Source organism: Schistocerca gregaria, chromosome 5 (genome assembly GCF_023897955.1).
Source record: "Schistocerca gregaria isolate iqSchGreg1 chromosome 5, iqSchGreg1.2, whole genome shotgun sequence".
Taxonomy (NCBI): Eukaryota; Metazoa; Arthropoda; class Insecta; order Orthoptera; family Acrididae; genus Schistocerca; species Schistocerca gregaria.
Window position 1 is genome coordinate 580,937,418 of NC_064924.1, and position 22,476 is coordinate 580,959,893.

The 22,476-nt window shown below is 44.0% G+C and overlaps 1 protein-coding gene across 1 annotated transcript in view; it reads right to left on the reverse strand.

The window, feature by feature from the left end:
* Positions 1–9,332: 9,332 nt before the first annotated feature.
* LOC126272359 (protein turtle homolog B-like) overlaps positions 9,333–22,476 on the reverse strand; it is a 442,077-nt gene continuing 428,933 nt past the window's right edge. Inside the window, exon 7 of the mRNA XM_049975170.1 lies at positions 9,333–9,720. Within this exon, the coding sequence (XP_049831127.1) occupies positions 9,566–9,720 (155 nt within the window). The 3' untranslated portion in view covers positions 9,333–9,565. The remainder of the gene's footprint in view (positions 9,721–22,476) is intronic.

Here is a 22,476-nt window from a genome sequence, read left to right on the forward strand (position 1 = left end):
AGAAAAAAGTAGTCCAGCAAATCATATCACATAGCATCGTAGAACTCCATAGTCCGACACACACACACACACACACACACACACACACGCACACACACACACACACATACACACACACGCTCTCGCTCTCGCTCTCTAGCGTAATCTTGTTAGCAATTGCCACATCGTCTGGAGAGAACGGTTTTAAAACCGGCGAAACCATTGGTAAAGGTTTAATTATTTCGAAACTGGTTGTCTGTTATTTGTAATCCATTAATACATAGTAATTTCTCCGTTTCAGGCTCATCTTATGGACCACATAATTTACAAATTCACTAAATATCATTTTTTTATTTAGTTTCTTTCCCTTCTGTTCATGTATTTGCTACGTTGAGCTATCATAAATATACATTCTAATCAACGAATTCTATGTCTTCGTTGTCAATTTGCTCAAAATTTTCCTACATGAGGGTACCTACTATTTAGTATCTGACATCAAAGCCTAGTGGCAATCTTCCATCCTTAACCTCACCTATTCCTTATTTTTTCCTTACAAGTGTGAATACAGGAAGCTTCGCAGCAATAAGTTATGAATCAGGTAAAATCCATCAAGACACATTCCTCCTCCTTTTTCCGCATCAAAAATATTCATCAAGTGCTGACGAGATAAGTTTTGGTGGTAAGCTGTCATCATATTTCTGACTCTTACCGGATTTCTGAAATATTCAAATATTCACCCTTCTCATGAATTTTAATGGACACACTATAACTAATCTAGACTGGTGTCAAAAATTAAAGCAACACACGGAAATTTTGAAAGATTGCATATATTTTTCCACGAAACAATATTAAGAGGTAACAGCAAAGTAGAAACAATGTAAAGAACACATATCGCAAACAAAAATATTCCTCGTTTTCTCTCATCTTAACGGATTTGCACACTCTGGTAAAAGTGATCTGTATGGGATGCGAGCACAGCTCTCGGCAACACAGGCCTGACCACGACGGAGCATGGTGTGAGTGGTGTCATCCACCTCATGCTGAGGCAACAACGCCCATTCTTCATGCAGAGCTGCTCGCAATTCTTGGAGAGTGGTTGGTGGATTCCGACGTGATGCAATCTGTCTCCCTATTGCATCCCAGACATCCTCTTTTCTTTTGTTCTCAGAATTTCGAATATGTTACACCGTTTTACGCAGTCGACCTCTTTTTCCAGGTCGACGTATCCTAAAAACGTGTTTTGATTTTCTTTAGTCTTGCTTCCATTATCAACCGAAACGTCGGAATTGCATCTCTCGTGCATTTACCTTTCCTAAAGTCAAACTCTTCGTCATCTAGCGCATCCTCAATTTTCTTTTCTATTCTTCTGTATATTATTCTTGTCAGAAACTTGGATGCATGAGTTGTTAAGGTGATTGTGTGATCGTTCTTGCACTCGTCAGCTCTTGTCGTCTTTCGGAATTGCGTGAATTATGTTTTTCCGAAAGTCACATGATATGTCGCCATACTCATACATTCTACGTAACAACGTGAATAGTCCTTTTGTTGCCACTTCCCCCAACGATTTTAAAAATTTTGATGGAATGTTATCTATCCCTTCTTCCTTCTCTGATCTTAAGTCCTCCAAAGCTCTTTTAAATTCTGATCTAATACCGGGTCCCCTATCTGTTCTAAATCGACTCTTGTTTCTTCTTCTGTCTAATTAGACAAATCTTCCCCATCGTAGGTTCTTTCAGTGTATTCTCTCCACCTATCCTCAATCTCCTCTGCATTTAACAGTGGAGTTCCAGTTGCACTCTTAATGTTTCACCCTTGCTTTAATGTCACCGAAGGTTGTTTCGACTTTCCTGTATGGTGAGGCAGTCCTACCGACAGTCATTTCTTTTTCGATTTCTGGTCATTTTTCACGCAGCCATTTCGTCTTAGCTTCCTTACGTTTCCTATTTATTTCATCCTCAGCAACTTGTATTTCTGTATTCCTGAGTCTTTCGGAACATTTTTGTACTTAATCCATTCATCGATGTCTTGAAATATTTCTTCTGTTACCAATGGTTTCTTCGCAGTTACCTTCTTTGTACCGATGTTTTCCTTCCCTACTTCTATTATCGCCCTTTTTATGGATGTCCATTTGTCTTCAGCAGTAGTGACTACTGAGCTATTCCTTTTTGGTGTATCTACAACCTTAGAGAGCTTCAACTGCATCTCGTCATTCCTTAGTACCTCCGTATCCCACTTCTTTGCGTATTGTTTCTTCGTGACTAACGTCTTTAGCGTAATCTTCGTCAGTGCTGTGTTGTGATCTGAATCTATATCTACTCCTGGTTACGCCTTACAATGCATTATATGATTTCGGAATCTCTGTCTGACCATGATGTAATGTAATTGAAACCTTCCCGTATCACCCGGCCTTTACCAAGTATACCGCCTTCTGTTGTGATTCCTGAGAGGAGTATTCACCATTTTTAACTGAAGTTTGTTACAGAATTCAATTTGTCCTTCTCCTCTCTAATTCCTTGTGCCTCGTCCATACTCTCGTTGATATGCTTTATGGGACTAAAACAGAGAGAGCGTGCAGACCACCTCATGTGTGAAGTATCTTTTCTGTTTTCAAGAAAACTTAAGCCACCTCAACTGTATGAGGTCGAGCGTTATCGTCTGAATTCTGGGCCCAAAACTACCTGACAGCAAATGAACCTTCTGGATTCACCAACACAATTTCATGAAGAGGTGTTTGAGTGGTCAATATAATCCCTGTGCTCACCATTAAAGTCGCCCCTAGATATCGGTTTTTTTCACAATATTTGGATTCAGAATTCATTTGTCACATTCCCTCCAGATACGAATCCGTCGAGATTCACGCCCCAGGCTAAATCGGGTCTCATGTGTGAAAATTGTATTGGTTCAATGTTCGACAGTCGAGGTGGCATGTTGAGTCCTCCATAATAGAAATGAACTTTCGTGAAGACGAGCCAGAAACATACATACAGCTGATCTCCGACAATAAAGGGCACTCTGCTGAAGCCTTCTGTACACCTTTTGTCTCGATACAACACGTGAAATGGATGCTGTGAGGTGAGACGTCAGTTCCGTTAGGATACTAAGGGGTACAGCAAAGTAACGGTCTTCTCTTTCTGGTGTCACGCGTTGTCTGCCCTGTACTGCTCTTCACGGTAGTGTTCCGGCGCCGCGCGGGGTTAGCCGAGCGGTCTCAGGCGCTGCAGTCATGGACTGTGCTGCTGGTCATGGCAGAGGTTCGAGTCCTCCATCGGGCATGGGTGGGCGTGTTTGTTCTTAGGATTATTTAGGTTACGTAGTGTGTAAGCTTAGGGATTGATGACCTTAGCACTAAAGTCCCATACGATTTCACACACATTTGAACATTTTGAACTGTTCCGATCTCGATAAACTGTCAATACAATCGAGTAACAACAGCGCGATTCACATAAAGCCATCAGGGCACATTAGCTTGTTCAGTTTTCCTACAGCCCTCCAGACCAGAGTCAGGTAGGCGTCGTCTCTGACAGTGCCATGTGTGAATGTGTACACAGCGAATGTGGATGTGGGACTACACAGCAAACACCACTCCACTGGTAGATGCCCTGATATCATTGTTGGGTGGTTATTCGTTGACTGGGATGCAGTCTTCCTTTCCGCACACGATAGTACCGACATCATTTGGCAATTGGTATGATTATGTTGTGAATTAGACACAGGACGGCGAAATAGCGGTTTGTTGCTTTAAATTTGGACGCCAGTATATATATATATATATATATATATATATATATATATATATATATATATATATATATATATATATTATTTAATAAACTCTCATAAGTATAATTAATGTCTTGTTTTTATTAGTCCAGGAATTTTAAAATTTTAGTCCTAATTTTCCCAAACGAATACCTCGTCACTGTTCTGTAACACAGCGAGTAAATTTAGCTGATAAACGAGACGGGTTTCGCTTGTAACCGACACTACCACATATCAAGATCGTTTGTGTGGAACGGAAGTGCAGTTTACTAAAACTGTGACATCAATCGCGTAAACAATTTAGAATGAAGTAACCAGTTTCTACCATCCAAGTGTCATTATCAAACATTCAGCATTATATAAATAGCAATTTGGCTGTCTGTCTAGGTCGAATAATTATACCTGGTCTTCTATTTTTTTATCCATTGACACTGGATTATGACCATTGGTTAACCGAACATGGTGAAACATTTTGAAATGTTTTGTGGTTCTTGTTGTTGCTGTTGTGGTCTTCAGTCCTGAGACTGGTTTGATGCAGCTCTCCATGCTACCCCATCCTGCGCAAGCTTCTTCATCTCCCAGTACCTACTGCTACCTACATCCTTCTGATCTGCTTAGTGTAGTCATTCAACTGCTCTTCCAAGTCCTTTGCTGTCTCTGACTGAATTACAATGTCATTGGCGAACCCCAAAGCTTTTATCTCTTCTCCATTAATTTTCTTTTGTTTCCTTTACTGCTTGCTCAATATACAGATTGAATAACATCGAGGAGAGGCTACAACCGTGTCTTACTCCCTTCGCAACAACTGCTTCCCTTTCATGTCCCTCGATTCCTATAACTAGCATCTGGTTTCTGTACAAATTGTAAAAAGCTTTTCGCTCGTTGTATTTTATCCCTTCCATCTTTAGAATTTGAAAGAGGATATTCCAGTCAACAGTGTCAAAAGCTTTCTCTAAGTCTACAAATGCTAGACACGTAGGTTAGCCTTTCCTTAATCTTTCTTTTAAGATAAGTCGTAAGGTCAGTATTGCCTCACGTGTTCCAGTATTTCTACGGAATCCAAACTGATCTTCCCCGAGGTCGGCTCCCACTAATTTTTCCATTCGTCTGTAAGGAATTTGTGTTAGTATTTTGCAGCTGTGGCTTATTAAACTGATTGTTCGGTAATTTCACACCTGTGAACTCCTGCTTGCTTTGGGATTGGAATTATTATATTCTTCTTGAAGTCTGAGGGTATTTCGCCTGTCTCTTACATCTTGCTCGCCAGATGGTAGAGTTTTGTCAGGACTGGCTCTCCCAAGGCCGTTAGTAGTTCCAATGGAATGTTGTCTACTCCAGGCGGCCTTGTTTCGACTCAGGTCTTTCAGTGCTCTGTCAAACTCTTCACGCAGTATCGTATCTCCCATTTCATCTTCATCTACATCCTCTTCCATTCCCATAATATTGTCCTCAAACACATTGCCCTTGTATAGACTATGTATACTCCTTCCACCTTTCTGCTTTCCCTTCATTGCTTAGAAGTGGGTTTGCATCTGAGCTCTTGACGACCATACAAGTGGTTCTCTTATCTCCAAAGGTCTCTTTAATTTTCCTGCAGGCAGTATCTACCTTACCCCTAGTGAGATAAGCCTCTATACCCTTATATTTGTCCTCAAGCCATCCATGCTTAGTCATTTTGCACTTCCTATCGATCTCATTTTTGAGACGTTTCTATTCCTTTTTGCCTGTATCATTTACGGCATTTTTATATTTTCCATTGTCATCAATTAAATTCAATATTTCTTCTGTTACCCAAGGATTTCTACTAGCCCTCGTTTTTTTACCTACTTGATCCTCGGCTGCCTTGACTACTTCATCCCTCAAAGCTACCCATTCTTCTTCTACTGTATTTCTTTCCCCCATTCCTGTCAGTTGTTCCCTTATGCTCTCCGTGAAACTCTGTACAACCTCTGGTTCTTTCAGTTTCTCCAGGTCCCATCTCCTTAAATTCCCACCTTTTTGCAGTTTCTCCAGTTTCAATCTACAGGTCATAACCAATAGATAGTGGTCAGAGTCCACATCTGCCCCTGGAAATGTCTTACAGTTTGAAACCTAGTTCCAAAATCTGTCTTGTGGTTCTTATCATTAGAAAAAATGTTCAGTTACAAACCACACTGTCAGTATTTTACTTTTTCAGATTTACGTTGATAGTCACCATTTTGATAGTTACCATCAACAAACAGTGCTAGATTGTCAAGTTACCCTATGTCTTCCAGTGACTGCTCAAGTGCTCATATACACCCAGATTTAGTACTGATTTGAACTTATGAATGAATATTATTTAAGAATTAATTTTATTTAAGAATGAATTTCATTTATTAATAATATCCAGCTACACTGCTATGTAAGTTGTTTATATTTTATCTCATTCACACGGAGCCGATTTCGGTAAATTGACATCGTCAGTTGCTGTGTAAATACATGGATAAGCGATGGTCTTAATATGATGGTTTTGTAACTATGATCTGATAATTTATAATATATCATTATGTGTTTTACCTTACACGTACCATAATTGCTGATATGTCCTGTCTGTTTTGGAATTCTTACCAGGGAGAGTGTAATAATTCCAAAACAGACAGGGCATGACAGCAACGATGTGACGTGTAAGGTATAATGATATATTATAAATTTTCAGATCATAATTACAGAACCATTATATTAAGACCATCCTTATCGATGTATTTACAGAGCACCTGACTATAGCAATTCTTCCGAAATGCGCTCATTGTGAATGAGATAAACTAGAAACAACTTTCATAGCAGAGTACCTGGATATTATTCACCAATAATGAAGTCAGTAAAAGACATATTTCGCACTGCGGGAACCAAAGAACAAAAGCTAGTACTGAGCATACACATGTTGAGCTAACTTACTCTTGCCAAATTCTCTGCCCCTGAACAAGTTACTGTATTTTCGAACTGTAATAAAACGACTTCTTACGTCGAACACGCAAAGACAATCGGCTATTAAAATAGTAAATTATCTTTTATTATTGCAACTATATTGTGAAAAGTCATTTCTTTCAGTTACACAGATGTAATAGTTATGTAAGAGAACTACACTTGAGTCGCTAAATTAATAGCTGAACGTATTGTGTAGCATTGTTAAGCCTGCCATATTAGTTTTGGACTCGCAAAATAAACTACTACTATCTTTATCCTCCAGAGAGAGAGTAACACGGACCTGTGCTTCTACTAGAGGCCCTAATGTTCAGAACAAGCCTTCCCGTTGTTGGCTGTGTGGAAGCAATTCTTAAGGTGGAGTCCTTGTTTCCACAAACAGTCTTCCACAAACTGGTAAATATGTTGCTTTTCTTAACTTTCCTGAAATCACTTTTTCAATGCTTTTTAATTCCAAGTAACAGGAAAAAATATTCCAAAGGTAATGAGTAGCATGACTGCTGTCTGACTTGCTGCTATTTAACCATGGTTATTTTTGTGCTCTAAGTTGGAATTTTCTGTGGCCTCAACGGAAATTACTTTTCCTTTAACAGTTGCTCATTTAACGTTTATCGAATTTCAAGGTTGACTTCATCGTTGAGGTACTGTGGGAATGAGTAGTAGGATAAATTCATTCATGTCGAAAAAGTAAACAAAATCGTGTTGGTTAGCATGTTGCCTTTATCGGCCGTTTGTCTTTCGTTTTAGGTCATACCCGTAATATAGCTACTGACGTGTCGGAGTCCTTTATCATATGAATTTCATAAGATGAGTATTATATGTATTTATTAATGTTGCAGAATGGACTGAAGTAGTCAGAAAGTAACCAGTTGGAATAAATGTTTCGATTCCATCTTTTAATCGCTGAGAAATGAAGTGGATCAGCCACAGCAAATTATGTATTTTCTATGCATGCCACTGTATCATAGACAGGTAGTATAGAGGGTGTTACAAAAAGGTACGGCCAAACTTTCAGGAAACATTCCTCACACACAAATAAATAAAGATGTTATGTGTACATGTGTCCGGGAACGCTTAATTTCCATGTTAGAGCTCATTTTAGGTTCATCAGTATGTAATGTACTTCCTCGATTCACCGCCAGTTGGCCTAATTGAAGGGAGGGAATGTTGACGTTGGTACTTGTGTTGACATGCAACTCATTGCTCTACAGTACTAGCATCAAGCACATGAGTACGTAGCATCAGCAGGTTAGTGTTCAACACGAAGGTGGTTTTTCAGACAGTGCAATGTATACGGAGATGGAAGATGCCCATTTGATGTATGGATTAGCACGGGGCAATAAACGTGGCACGGTACGTTTGTATCGAGACAGATTTCCAGAACGAAGGTGTCCCGACAGGAAGACGTTCGAATCAATTGATCGGCGTCTTAGGAAGCACGGAACGTTCCAGCCAATGACTGGGGAAGACCTAGAACGACGAGGACACCTGCAAATGGACGAGGCAATTCTTCATGTAGTTGACGATAACTCTAATGTGAGCATCAAAGAAGTTGCTGTGACCACGTCACAGTATGGAGAGTGCTACGGGAGAACCAGTTGTTTCCGTACCATGTGCAGAGTGTGCAGGCACTATCAGCAGCCAATTGGCCTCCACGGGTACACTTCTGCGAATGGTTCATCCAACAATGTGTCAATCCTCATTTCAGTGCAATTGTTCTCTTCATGGATTAGGCTTCATTCCAAAGTGATCAAATTGTAAATTTTCACAATCAACATGTGTGGGCTGACGAGAATCCGCAGTTGTGCAATCTCGTCGTCAACATAGATTTTCTCTGAACGTTTGGGCAGGAATTGTTGGTGATGTCTTGATTGGGCCCCATGCTCTTCCACCTACGCTCAATGGATCACGTAATCATGATTTCATACGGGATACTCGAACTGTGCTGCTAGAACATGTGCCTTTACAAGTACGACACAGCATGTGGTTCATGCACGATGGAGCTCCTGCAAATTTCACTCGAAGTGTTCGTACGCTTCTATATTCGGTGACCGATGGATCGGTAGAGGCGGACCAATTCCATGGCCTCCACGCTCTCCTGACCTCAACCCTCTTGACTTTCATTTATGGGGGCATTTGAAAGCTCTTGTCTACGTAACCCCAGTACCAAATGTAGAGACTCTTCGTGCTGGTATTGTGGACGGCTGTGATACAATACGCCATCTTCTGGGCTGCATCAGCGCATCAGGGATTCTATGCGACGGAGGGTGGATGCATGTATCCTCGCTAACGGAGGACGTTTTGAACATTTCCTGTAACGAAGTGTTTGAGGTCACGCTGGTACGTTCTGTTGCTGAGTGTTTCCATTCCATGATTAATGTGATTTAAAGATAAGTAATAAAATGAGCTCTAACAAGGAAAGTAAGCGTTTCAGGACACATGTCCACATAACATATTTTCTTTCTTTGTGTGTGAGGAATGTTTCCTGAAAGTTTGGCCGTATCTTTTCGTAACACCCTGTATAACCTGCTCTACTGTGGAGAGCGGTTCAACGAAGTCTGGAAAATCTGGAAAATAGCGAAGTACTCAAATATCTGATCGCTCCGTAAGACAATGAGTGGTGGGGCACTAAAAGAGAAAGGAGCCCATCGTTAACGGTTACAAAAGATATTTATTAGGTCATATTTTACAAAGATAAAGACATCGAGTAGTGGTGGTGGCTGTCCGCCGGTATTGGAGCGCCGGCTGCGGGTGTCGCGCGGGTAGCGGCGGCGGCAGGCGCCACTGCGGCCGTGCGGGCAGCCGCAGCGATCGCGCCTCACTCGGCGAGCCGGCGCCGCGCGCTCTCCGGCCGCCGCGCTGACTGCTGACGCCGGGCGGCGCGTCAGCTCCACGACGTCGGGGTCAGCGTCATCAGCGACAGCAGCAGCAGAAGCTGCTGCAGCGTCAGGAAGAGCGTCGATGCCGGCCACGGGGCCGCGGCGGCCGCTGACGTCGACGCCTTCCGAGTGTCCTGTTGCATCGGCGCCGGCTTCTCTGCTGCAACAACATCCCAACGTACAACTTCCAGGCTGGTCACACAGAACCTCTGCGTTTGATTTTATACAGTTTGGCCTACGTTTTTCTAAATTCCAGCATTAATCAAAATGGTAGGAGAGGTCACGGTGATAAACAAGGGCTACCCTATCATCTCCTCCAGTTGGTATGCCACGTGTACTTGTAGATACAGTTTGCTGCAGTGTCGCCAGGTGAACCATTTCTGGAAGTTTCTTGAAATATCTCATGCGTGTAATACTTCCCTATTCTGGAATATTCATTGACAACAAAGTGTTTCGGTTCGGCACTGTTGTAAAAAACACTATTTGGCCACTTGCCGTATCGGTAGAGGATGAAACCCCACGCTTTCGACAATTACCTTCATCGTCTTCGTTAGGAGCAAGAGACTGTCGAAACTGTTTTTTTTTTCCTCTAATGGATTTCAATTCCCCCAATGGGGGCGGGCTGGCAGTAGTTTAGTACGGTGCTCTATAGCCTACAGAATTTTCGGAAAACGGAAGAAGAAAAGAAACAAGAAAAACAGGCGATAAAACGGTAACTTAAAGTATAAAATGGCAGAAAATTGTGGAAAGTTAAATAAGAAAGCAAAGGGGTAGGCAATGTTAATAAAATACACAGGGATCAGACGAGTAATATAGCAGACACAAAATTAAAAGACATGGCGACAGACTGGTTTCTGTTGGCAAGAGATAAAAAATCACACCCAGCGACAGTATGATGGACGTTCGCAACACTTCCCAAAAGAGACACATCATGGAACACTCACTGTGAAACACTCACTGTAAAACACTGCACCAAAATTTCGGCACAGAGATGACACACCATAGCCAAGGGTAGATGGGTGGGGGGGACCTGGAGGAGGGGTAAAACAAGGAGGGGGGAAAGGAAAAGACGAAAAGGAGGCGGGGAACCAAAGGAGTGAGAGGACCCATAAGGGGGGAGAAGGGCAGGGCAGACGCGAGAGGGAATTGGAAAAAGGAGAGGGGGGATATGCAAAAGGCCTTGGGAGAGAGAAGGGGGCAGAGAGACGGGAGGTGGGAAAAAATGAGGATGGAAGGGGGGAAGGGGAGCCCAGGAAAAAGGACAGAGGAAAGGAGGAGGGGTGAGGATTAGAGTTGATAAATGGAGGGAGAGAGGGCATCATCCAGGAGGGGGAGTTGATGGAAGCAACCTTGGGAAAAGAGGTGAAGGGTGTAAGGATGGAGGGTAGGGCAGACAAAAGAGTAAAGACATGGAAGGGGGCGGGGATGGGAGAGGGGAGGAGCAACCAGGAGGCGAGGGGGATCAAGGCGGCTGGAGGTGTAGAGGATGCGGATTTGTTCGAGGAATAGGAACAGATGGGGGAAAGGAATGAGGTCACAGATGATCTGTGTGGGGGCGGGAGGCATTAACGGACGGTGAGGTGGAGTGCATGACGCTCAAGGATCTGGAGGGGCTTATAGAATTTGGGGGGGGGGGAGGGGCAGTTATCCAGCCATAACAGAGGATGGGACGGATTAAGGATTTGTAGGTGTGGAGGATGGTAGAGGGCTGCAACCCCCATGTCCAGCCAGAGAGGAGTGTGAGGAGTCAGGAGTGGTTGTGGGCTTTGGATTGGATGGATCGGAGATGACGGATCTTAGTGTGGCGGTCAGTCTTGAGGCCAAGGTGGGTTAGAGTGGGGGTGAGTTGGTCAGGACGGGCTCAGACGGTAAGAGAGAAATAAAGGAGCCGGAAGGAGCGAGTGATACGACCTACAATGATTGCCTGGGTCTTGGATTAATTTTCAGGAGCCATTGGTTACACCAAGCGGCAAAAAGGTCGAGATGATTGTGGAGAAGGCGTTGGGACCGTTGGAGGGTAAGAGCGAGGGCGAGGAATGCGATGTCATCGGCACATTGCAAGAGGTGTTGTCGAAACTGCTGCTATGTTTGTCTTATATACCCAAAAAACTGATTCTTATTGGTAGGTAATTACGTCATGCTGCCGCATAAGGTATTAACGTCAGCGGTGGGGGAGCCACCGCTCCTGTCATAACGTAATCATTGAAATGAACATCTCTGGCTCTTCTCCGCATCGACGGCTCGCTTACATGCACCGCTAAGATTACATTCGCTTTATCTGTTGAAGTTCCTTTCGTTGTTCTTATTTCTACACCCACTTTACTTACAGAATCGTAGTATGTAGGAGCTTGGGATAAAGTTTCCGGTTCATCAAACAGTATCTTATGTTGGATTATGAGGCTTGTAATGGTACTAGAATTGCGTAACCATTACGGCACCTCATCTGAACATCTCGATACCAGTAATATTATACTGTGTTTCTGTAATGTAGTTAACATATTTCTGGGACAACATTCATATTTGATTTCATTAATGTAGAGCTACTTTGAGACATCGATATGTTTTATGTTTCAATTGTATTCTTCTTTCTTTTGTCACTATGATCTTTGTCGTATTCTGATTTTTGGGCGCGTAATTGATTATTAGTTTGTTAGAGAGGCGGATCTCGAGAAGGTCGAGTCTTGGACGTCATGTTAGAAAGACGCATATTGTAGTCAGCTTATAAAATGTGAACTTTAACAGTCAGGAAGATGTTTTCAAGTATGTTTTGTATTCTGAAGTGATGTTTTGTGTGTTACATGATATTGCAACAAAAGCAATAAAAGTGAAGCATAACTTAAATTCGGATTGCTGATTATTTTTTTACATCACCATTGTGCTAACATCCAAAGGTTTAATCTTCAAGAATGGTTTGTGAAGCACATCTACATAACTTTTGAATATAGCAGAACATAACCTAGGGCTCTTTGCATCCGAGCTTGGAATCATCACCACCTAGATTTTCGACGATTGGGTCATGATTTTACAACGAGACCAGCGTTGGGAAACACGAAACGGTGAGTGCCTAGTTTATTAATTATTACATGAAATGACTTTATTAACTGTGCTCATATGACACCTGCCTCATAATAACATTGTTGTTGCCCGAAAATGGAGAATTTAGCAGCGTGAACAACACCACAATCATTATTAAATTTTGACCTTTGTTGTGGGAGGGTTGTTAGAGACTGCACTCAACAGCAACGAATATGTCCCGTACTCGATTTTTATAGGCAGTTGCTGTTCTGTTTGACTTGTTCCTGACGAAGAAGATGAAGGTAACCGTCGAAAGCTTGGGGTTTCATTCTGTATTTATGCGGCAACAAGTCAGAGAATGTAAGAGATTTCCTTTACTGTACGTATATGGTCACAAGCTTTTTGCTAACAGATTACCGGTTTCGGTCTATAATGACCATTATCAGATCTGCAGCTGAAAATGGGAAAAACGTAAATACACTCGCAGATTGTCTACAGATTAAAAACAATACATTGACCATAATGAAAATTTCTACTGACAATATATGTTTGAGTGCGCTTTAAGTGTGAAGAGGCATACCGGTTTCATAAAAATAAAGTCCTAATGTACTGCAGCCAAAGTGACATCGTCAAATGTTAAATTCAGAATCAGCACAAGCATCGCCAAATATATATAAATATCATCTTTTGGACGAGTCATGTTGACAGTAGCCCTACTGTTCAAGACAAGCCGCCGTACAGTAGCCACAAGATGTTTGTGTCGTAAGTTCACTAGATGTCGCTAATGTCATCACACACTAGTTTTCAATTATTAATTGAATAGCTAAAATAAAGGGTGATACAATAGTTGAAGTCTGTAATGAGCTTATAAAGTAGAAAAAGCAGTAGTAAAATTTAATAAATGAACACGAAAAACGTAAGATTGTTAAATAGATCAAGAGTTAAGAAATAGTAGTTGACATATGCTCTAGTGGCAACATTCAATATAATGACATAGATATTAAAAACTTTTGATAGTGCACCAGAAAATATTAGACAACATAAAACAAATAGCTAAAGAAGCCACAGCATTTATCTGAAACTAGTCATTCCATGGGGAACATAGACAATTGTATGCGTATTCTTCACAGATAGGAAAAAGGGCCTTCTCTTAATTTGTTAGAGGAGCTTGAAATTTTAAAGCAAAAAATAAAGAACCAGCAAAACTGCTTAACTAGCAGAGTGACTTTGTGCCCTATGCCTACTTTATTTGACAATGGTTTACTCTAATCACTGCTTTTTTCTTTATTGTTATTTTCATACCTGTACAATCAGGTAGGCTGTCAGCGGGATGCCACGCCGCTCTTCAGCCATAGAGTTGACAATGGTATAACACAGAATGGAGATCGAGAATAAACATAGTGACAGGCAAAAATAGGGGACACAGAAATACAAAAAAAACACGGAGCCGTTCACACTCGACGATAACAACGCTTAAAACATGTTGACACGGCGCACATAACACTGATAAATCCGTCTGCACAAGTGAACGTATGAGCGTGACAGCGGACACTAAAAACACAAAACGACGACACACACACGCGAAACTGATGGCTATGATATCCTGTGCGCGAATGTCCACAGAGCATGTACGAGTCCGGGGACCTGCCAAGAGGGGAAGAAGGGGGTGTGGGAGGGAGAGGGGTGAGCAAGGATCCCAATGATGGAGGAGACGGAAGTAGAAGATGGAGGAAGCGCTGGAGGGAAGCCTGGGGGACAAGTGGGGAGAAACGGTGGAGAGAGGGGAAAGGGAGGGAAGGGAGGGAGGGTGCCCAAAGAAACAAACACACGAAGAGGGAGGTAGGAGGGGTAGATGGAGTGGAGGAGGAAATAATCAGGGAGGGGTAGCTGGCGGAAGCCACCTTGAGAGAGGGTATGGAGGGTGGAGAGATGGAGAGCAGGTGGAACGAGGGAATACAGGCATGGAGGTGGGTGGGCGTGGGAGATGATGAGGGAGACAAGCGGATGAGGAGGATCTAGTTTATGGGAGGTGTAGAGAATTCGTATTCTTCCAAGGAAAAGGAGGAGGTGGGGGGAATGGAATGAGGTCATACAGGAACCACTTGGGGGAGGGAAGACGGATGCTATAGGTGAGGCAGAGAGCTAGGCGATCAAGGATCGAAAGGGATTTGTAAAAGGTAGGGGGGCGGAGATCCAGGCAGGATGGGCTTTATAGAGGATAGGGCAGATGAGGGATTTATAGGGGTGGAGGATGATGAGGCGTCCAGACCCCACGTACGGCTGGAAAGGAGATTGAGGAGATGTAGTCAGGAGTGTGCCTAGGCTTGCATTGTCCAGAGATAGGGGGTCCAGGAGAGGCGACGCCAAGGTACTTAAGTGGGGTGACTGTGCAATGGTTAGATGGAAATCAAGGAGGCGGAAGGAAGGGGTGGTTTTGCCTACAGTGATCGCCTGGGTTTTGGTGGGATTGACCTTCACCCACTACTGGTTGCACCAAGCAGTGAACTGGTCAAGATGGGATTGGAGATGGTGTTGGGAACGCTTCAGGGTGGGGGCGAGGGCAAGGAAGGCGGTGTCATCGGCAAACTGGAGAAGGTGGACGGACGGAGGCTTGGGGCACACCAGCGGAGGGAAAAAAGGTGTACGAATCCGTGTTATGAATGGTGACGTAGGAAGGACGGTGGGAGAGAATGGAGCCGATCAGGTGGACGTAGTTAATGGGAAGGGCGAAGGTTTGGAGCTTGAAGAGGAGACTGGAAAGCCATACGCGGTCAGAGGCACGTTCGACGTCCTGGGAGAGGAAGATTCCGGAGCGACGGGAATTAAGGTATTCGGAAAGAAGATGAGTGAGGTGAAGGAGAAGGTCATCGGAAGAGAAGAACGGCCGAATGCAACACTGTGTAACAGGAAGAAGGCGATGCAGATGGAGATGCTGGTGGATGAGTTGGGTGAGGATGAATTCCAGGACCTTGCTGAAGACCGAGGTATGGCTGATAGGACAACAGGAGGAGATGGCGGACGGCGGTTTACCCGGCTTAAGGAAATATTTAATCACTGCACGCCTCTGTTGTCTATAGTGTGTTGATAATTTCAGCTAGTATTGAGTGCCTCACATATATACTTCGTTTTCATACATTTTACGCATTACTCTAGTAGGTTCTTGTCCCTTCCCTGTTCATTTCATATACTGCATTAACCAGATAATGTTTGGCATTCACTGTTACGGAATTTAATCAGTCTTTTCTTGCAACGGAGTGCCGCAGGTTAGGAGGGGCCCTCTGGCGGTCACATTCCTCCAACCACTTCCAGCCTGTGCAGGATTCTGGCGTTAGCGCTAAAAGAGGGCGCTGATTATATGCAGCGCTATGGTTTCTTTCATTTGTAGCGATTTCTTTTATGGTTGTTTAGTATTATCCTGTCTGCCCCAGTAGCTGAGTGGCCAGTGCGACGGAATGTCATACCTAACGGCCCGGGTTAGATTCCCGGCTGGGTCGGAGGTTTTCTCCGCTCAGTGACTAGGTGTTGTGTTGTCATTATCATCATCATTTCATCCTCATCGACACGCACCCCTCCCAGATGATGCCATCTCTCACTCCGTTCATCCCTCTTATCAACTGTGATCCTCACTCCCCCTCCTTCCCTCTGTCCTTTTCCTGGGCTCCCTCCTCCCCTTCCATACTCCTTCTTTCCCACCAACCCTCCCTCTGCCCCCTTCTCTTCCCCAAGTCCTTTTGAATTTCCCTCCTCTGCCTTTTCCCATTCCTTCTCACGTCTGCCCTGCCCCTCTCTCCCCCCCTTATGAGTCCTCACCCTCCTTTGGTTCCCCCCCTTTCGTTTTTCCTCTCCTCCCTCCTTGACCCCCCACCATCTGTCCAGGTCCCCCCTCCTCCCATCTGCTTTTGGCTATGGTGTGTCACTTTGTGCCGACATTTTACTGCAGTGTTTAGTGAGTGTTCAGTGTTGTGTGTCTTGTCTGTATTGTTGCGTATGGACATCATACTGATCATACTGTCGCTGGAAGTGATTTTTATATCTCTTGCGAACAGAAACCAACCTGTCACCATGTTTTTTTAATTGTCTGTCTCCTATGTTTCCTGTCTGCTTCCTGTGTATTTTATTAGCTTTGCCAACCCTTTACTTTACGTTCCAACTTTCTCCAATTTTCCACCGTTTTGCAATTTAAGTCACCATATTATCACCTGCTTATATTGTTTCTTATCTACTTCTTACGTTTTAAATAGTCTGTAGGCTGCAGCGTTATAAGTCGAAGGGGGGGAATCGAAATTCAATATAGGAAAAATAAAACATCGACACGCAAGTCGCCACAGTGGCGTCAACTGGCACCAGGCGAATGGTCTACCTGACGGGAGGCCCTAGCCACAAGGAATTTTTAATATTATCCTGTACGCTATCAAAGGTTTTTAATATTTACACTCCTGGAAATGGAAAAAAGAACACATTGACACCGGTGTGTCAGACCCACCATACTTGCTCCGGACACTGCGAGAGGGCTGTACAAGCAATGATCACACGCACGGCACAGCGGACACACCAGGAACCGCGGTGTTGGCCGTCGAATGGCGCTAGCTGCGCAGCATTTGTGCACCACCGCCGTCAGTGTCAGCCAGTTTGCCGTGGCATACGGAGCTCTATCGCAGTCTTTAACACTGGTAGCATGCCGCGACAGCGTGGACGTGAACCGTATGTGCAGTTGACGGACTTTGAGCGAGGGCGTATAGTGGGGATGCGGGAGGCCGGGTGGACGTACCGCCGAATTGCTCAACACGTGGGGCTTGAGGTCTCCACAGTACATCGATGTTGTCGCCAGTGGTCGGCGGAAAGTGCACGTGCCCGTCGCCCTGGGACCGGACCGCAGCGACGCACGGATGCACACCAAGACCGTAGGATCCTACGCAGTGCCGTAGGGGACCGCACCGCCACTTCCCAGCAAATTAGGGACACTGTTGCTCCTGGGGTACCGGCGAGGACCATTCGCAACCGTCTCCATGAAGCTGGGCTACGGTCCCGCACACCGTTAGGCCGTCTTCCGCTCACGCCCCAACATCGTGCAGCCCGCCTCCAGTGGTGTCGCGACAGGCGTGAATGGAGGGACGAATGGAGACGTGTCGTCTTCAGCGATGAGAGTCGCTTCTGCCTTGGTGCCAATGATGGTCGTATGCGTATTTGGCGCCGTGCAGGTGAGCGCCACAAAGAGGACTGCGTACGAGCGAGGCACACAGGGCCAACAGCCGGCATCATGGTGTGGGGAGCGATCTCCTACACTGGCCGTACACCTCTGGTGATCGTCGAGGGAACACTGAATAGTGCACGGTACATCCAAACCGTCATCGAATCCATCGTTCTACGATTCCTAGACCGGCAAGGGAACTTGCTGTTCCAACAGGACAATGCACGTCCGCATGTATCCCGTGCCACAAAACGTGTTCTAGAAGGTGTAAGTCAACTACCCTGGCCAGCAAGATCTCCGGATCTGTCCCCCATTGAGCATGTTTGGGACTGGATGAAGCGTCGTCTCACGTGGTCTGGACGTCCTGCACGAACGCTGGTCAAACTGAGGCGCCAGGTGGAAATGTCATGGCAAGCCGTTCCACAAGACTACATCCAGCATCTATACGATCGTCTCCATGGGAGAATAGCAGCCTGCATTGCTGCGAAATGTGGATATACACTGTAGTAATGCCGACATTGTGCATGCTCTGTTGCCTGTGTCTATGTGCCTGTGGTTCTGTCAGTGTGATCATGTGATGTATCTGACCCCAGGAATGTGTCAATAAAATTTCCCCTTCCTGGGACAATGAATTCACGGTGTTCTTATTTCAATTTCCAGGAGTGTATGTCACTATCTTGAATATTGGCAGTGGAGCATATGTGAAATAGTGTTCCTAACTCTTCCTCTTTTTAACGATGTCCCTTGTGTGTGTTCTATCTATTTATTTTTATTACTGCATTGCCTTTTATACCTTATAATCTCATTACAGACTTCAGCTATTGTATCCCCCTTTATTTTCGCTGTTCAATTAATTATTGAAGACTAGTGTATGCCGACATTAGTGACATATGGTGGACTTACAAACATCTTGTGGCTACTGTACAGCAGCTTTTTTTGAACAGTAGTGTTACTGACAGCATGACTCGTGCATAAGATTTTATTTACATATATTTGACGATGTTTGTGCTGATTTTGCACTTAACATTTGACGATGCCACTATGGCTGCAGTACATTAGGACTTTGTTTTTATGAAACAGGTATGCCTCTTCACCCTTAAAGTGCACACATGAATATATTATCAGTAGTACTTCTCATTATGGTCTGTGTATAGTTTTTAAGCTGTAGACAATCTGCGAGTGTATTTATGATTTTACCATTTTTTGCTGCAGATCTGATCTTTGTCATTATAGACCAAAACCGGTAATTTGTTAACAAAATGTTTGTGACCATACACGTAAAGTAAAGGAAACTTGCTGCATATGCGGGTCACTCTTTTATTCACGGCAATGTAGCAGCTTGTGAAGTCAGTGAATGTTTTATACAACAGCGGCGACTCGAAAGACATTGTTCGGAAACGATACGTATCGACTGACCCATGCAACTGCTACTCCAAAATTGGTTCAAATGTCTCTAAGAACTATGGGACTTAATATCTGCGGTTATCAGTTCCCTATACTTGAAACTACTTAAACATAACTAACCTAAGGACATCACACATCCATGCCGGAGGCAGAATTCGAACCTGCGACCGTAGCAGCAGAGCTGTTCCGGAGTGAAGCGCCTAGGACCGCTCGGCCACAGCTGCTGGCAACTGCTACCGCACTCACAAGTCTCTTATGAGGAAGGAGGTGAAGGTAATCGTCGAAAGCTTGTGGATCTATCCTAAACTGAAAGCGCAGGAAGTCCGAGAATGGACTGTTCAGTGCTTGTACAACAACATTCAAGACATTTGATGTTTGTATAGACAGCAGCAATCTCCGTGAAAGGGGTCATTTCTGTTTGGCTATGCTTTAGTGAGGTAATAAAGGTAAATTAATTATCAGTTGCTGTCCTTCATTTATGACCGTCCCTTCGGTTGTTAACTTGATCGTGGTTTTTACGCCACATTGTTTGTTGTAGGCACGAGCTCTTTCAGAACATATACATCATCGTGGCCCTAATTAGGCAACGTAAAATCCATAGCCTATATGAACAGGAACAGGGATACAGACGGTGAAGTATTTCTAAGACCCGCCCATTCTGAGACAGATGGATTCCAAGACTGAAATTAAGTCAACTCGAGAGCCTGAAGCTCAATATTTCGGGCAATTTCCTGTTGGAACTGAAGACAACGAATGGCGACAATCAGTGCCATAAACAGCTGTAGGACAGCTTCCAGAGTCGTACATACGGAATGTTTAGGTCTTATGCCAAACTGCAAATCCGAATATGTTAGAAGCCAAGAAAATCTCACACTTCATGAGGGGCTCATAAAAGTCACGTACGATGCTCTTGGCAAGCAATGTGACGACGACAGAGAATTCACTAACACGTGTTGTCGAATCGAGAAAAAGACGAAACTAGAGTGGCCGACTGCCGAATTTGGTTCCTCTGAAACATAAGCAAAACTACCATGAGCTCGTCTCTCTTATGTTCGATAAAATAAGGAACAGACTTGGTAGTTTATAGCAGCCAGTAATTTCGTACCGAGCAAACAAGAGATAGTAGCAATGAATCACTACTCCATATATCAGGAGGTACTCGAGAACGCCGAAGAAGTGGTGTATCGATATTTGGCATCAATCTCCGACTATTGTCAAACGCAGCATGAAGACTGGAGTCAGCAAACTCGAAAAATATGTCTGAACCGTCAAACGACAACACAGCGTCCGATCAACGAAGGTACAGCTAATTCCCCTGGCAAATGATGGAAAACAAACATTTGGAGGACGAACAACGTTGGTACGTTTTCACTTTGAGTGTCTGGGCACGTTGTATGCTATTAAACCCAAAGACAACAGTTATTCAAAAAGTGTCTTATCTTCAAAAGTGAAGCAACATCTGTACTGGGTCCGTTTAACTGAGGAAGAAGCCCACCGCCTTACCCAACCTGAGGTCGCTTCGCGACATGCCGTAGTAGTTAAACGTCACAGTACAGGCGTACCAGTCTTTTGTGCAGCCCCCGAAGTAACGAAAACCAAGCGAGGCGACCATCTATGGAAGTGAGGCCACAGCAGTTGCAAAATTCCCGTGGATGGCAATGACCAAGACGTTGGTAAATCTCAGTAATGTTACCATCGATGACCAGACTTTCCGAGCTGTTGACTCAGGGGTTTTCTCTCCTGCAGTATTGATGCTTATCTTCGCGAAGTAAGCAAATCTACGTTTGGAAACACGAATGAGCCTATGCAGAAAGTTTCGAATGGGAAATAAGTCCATCCGCCATAGATAACTAACAATGACATCAGGTAGTCCTTCGATTTTGTCGCCTTAACAGATTGATATCACAATATTGTTTTTGGATGAAATAGTTCGCAGACATTGCAAGCAGCCATACCCTGGTAGACCTGAGCTTTGTATTGACGAAGTTATTGCGACAAGCACACACAAAGACTGCTATCAGCTGTATTTCGCCATTGAAGACGTTATAGATCCGCCATCTTCAGTTAGTCCAAGTCGTCAAACAAGTTGCTTAGGTTAAACTGTGAAGCTATTGTCGAATGGAAAAACTTGCTCCGGTTCACAAAAAAGTTTATTTTTTAGCTACGACCATAAGCATTGTAATTGGTCAAGGAGTGCATTGACTCACTAATTCCAACGAGCAGCCGCAACTCCTTTCTAAAGATACGCCCGCAGGGACCATTGAACCAGTACAGATGGATCAGCGGAGCGTCCTCGATGAACAATTTGGTGTAATCGACGACAAATCGTGCTCAGCTACCACTAGAGACAACGCTGTCAAACTGTTAATGGGATCTTATAGAAACGAAAAACATCGTCGGTGTGTGATAACCGCCCTCCGTCCATTGGGGTACTATTTCAAAAAATAAGTCGAAGAAAGGCAGACAAGGCAGCTCATGGAAAACAACATAACAAGACTGGACCTCATCTACTATTTGCGAGCGCTAATATGGAATATCTTCGTCTGAACGTCTGATAACCCAGGAGAAAGTGCAGACGATGCTATAAGACGACAGTAATCGACCTTGAGAGAGTCACTGGTATTCTCCTGCCATCCTTGTAAGGAAGGAGACAGACCCATTGCCTTTCTGCGACTACTGGCGATTTAACAAAATAATGACCGAAGATGTCTATCCATTTACGTCAGTGATGACAACCTAGACTGTTTGAAAGGAGCAAAGTATCTTCGCCTGAGGGCATCGACACAAGACACTGGGAAATCAAAGTTGACGTGACTGACACAGAAAATACTGCTTCTTAATTATTGACGGCCGCGCAGGATTAGCCGAGTGGTCTGAGGCGCTGCAGTCATGGACTGTGCGGCTGGTCCCATCAGAGGTTCCAGTCCTCCCTCGGGCATGGGTGTGTATGTGTTTGTCCATAGGAGAATTTAGGTTAAGTATTGTGTAAGCTTAGGGACTGATGGCCTTAGCAGTTAAGTCCAATAAGTTATCACAAACATTTGAACATGTCAACAATTATTGACCACCTCTGTGAGTTGAAGTTACGCCGTTTGGACTGCGTAACGCTCCTGACACCTACCAACGATGGATAAACCCCTTTGACTCTTTAAATGGACGATCTGTCGTTGCTACCTGGATGAGAATTTAATTTTTTAGATGACATTTGACGAACGCCTGAACCACTTGACAACTGTGTTGGATTATGTTCAGACTGACTGAATTCACCTGAATCCACAAAAGTTCTGCTTCGTCGCGCAAGAACTAAAT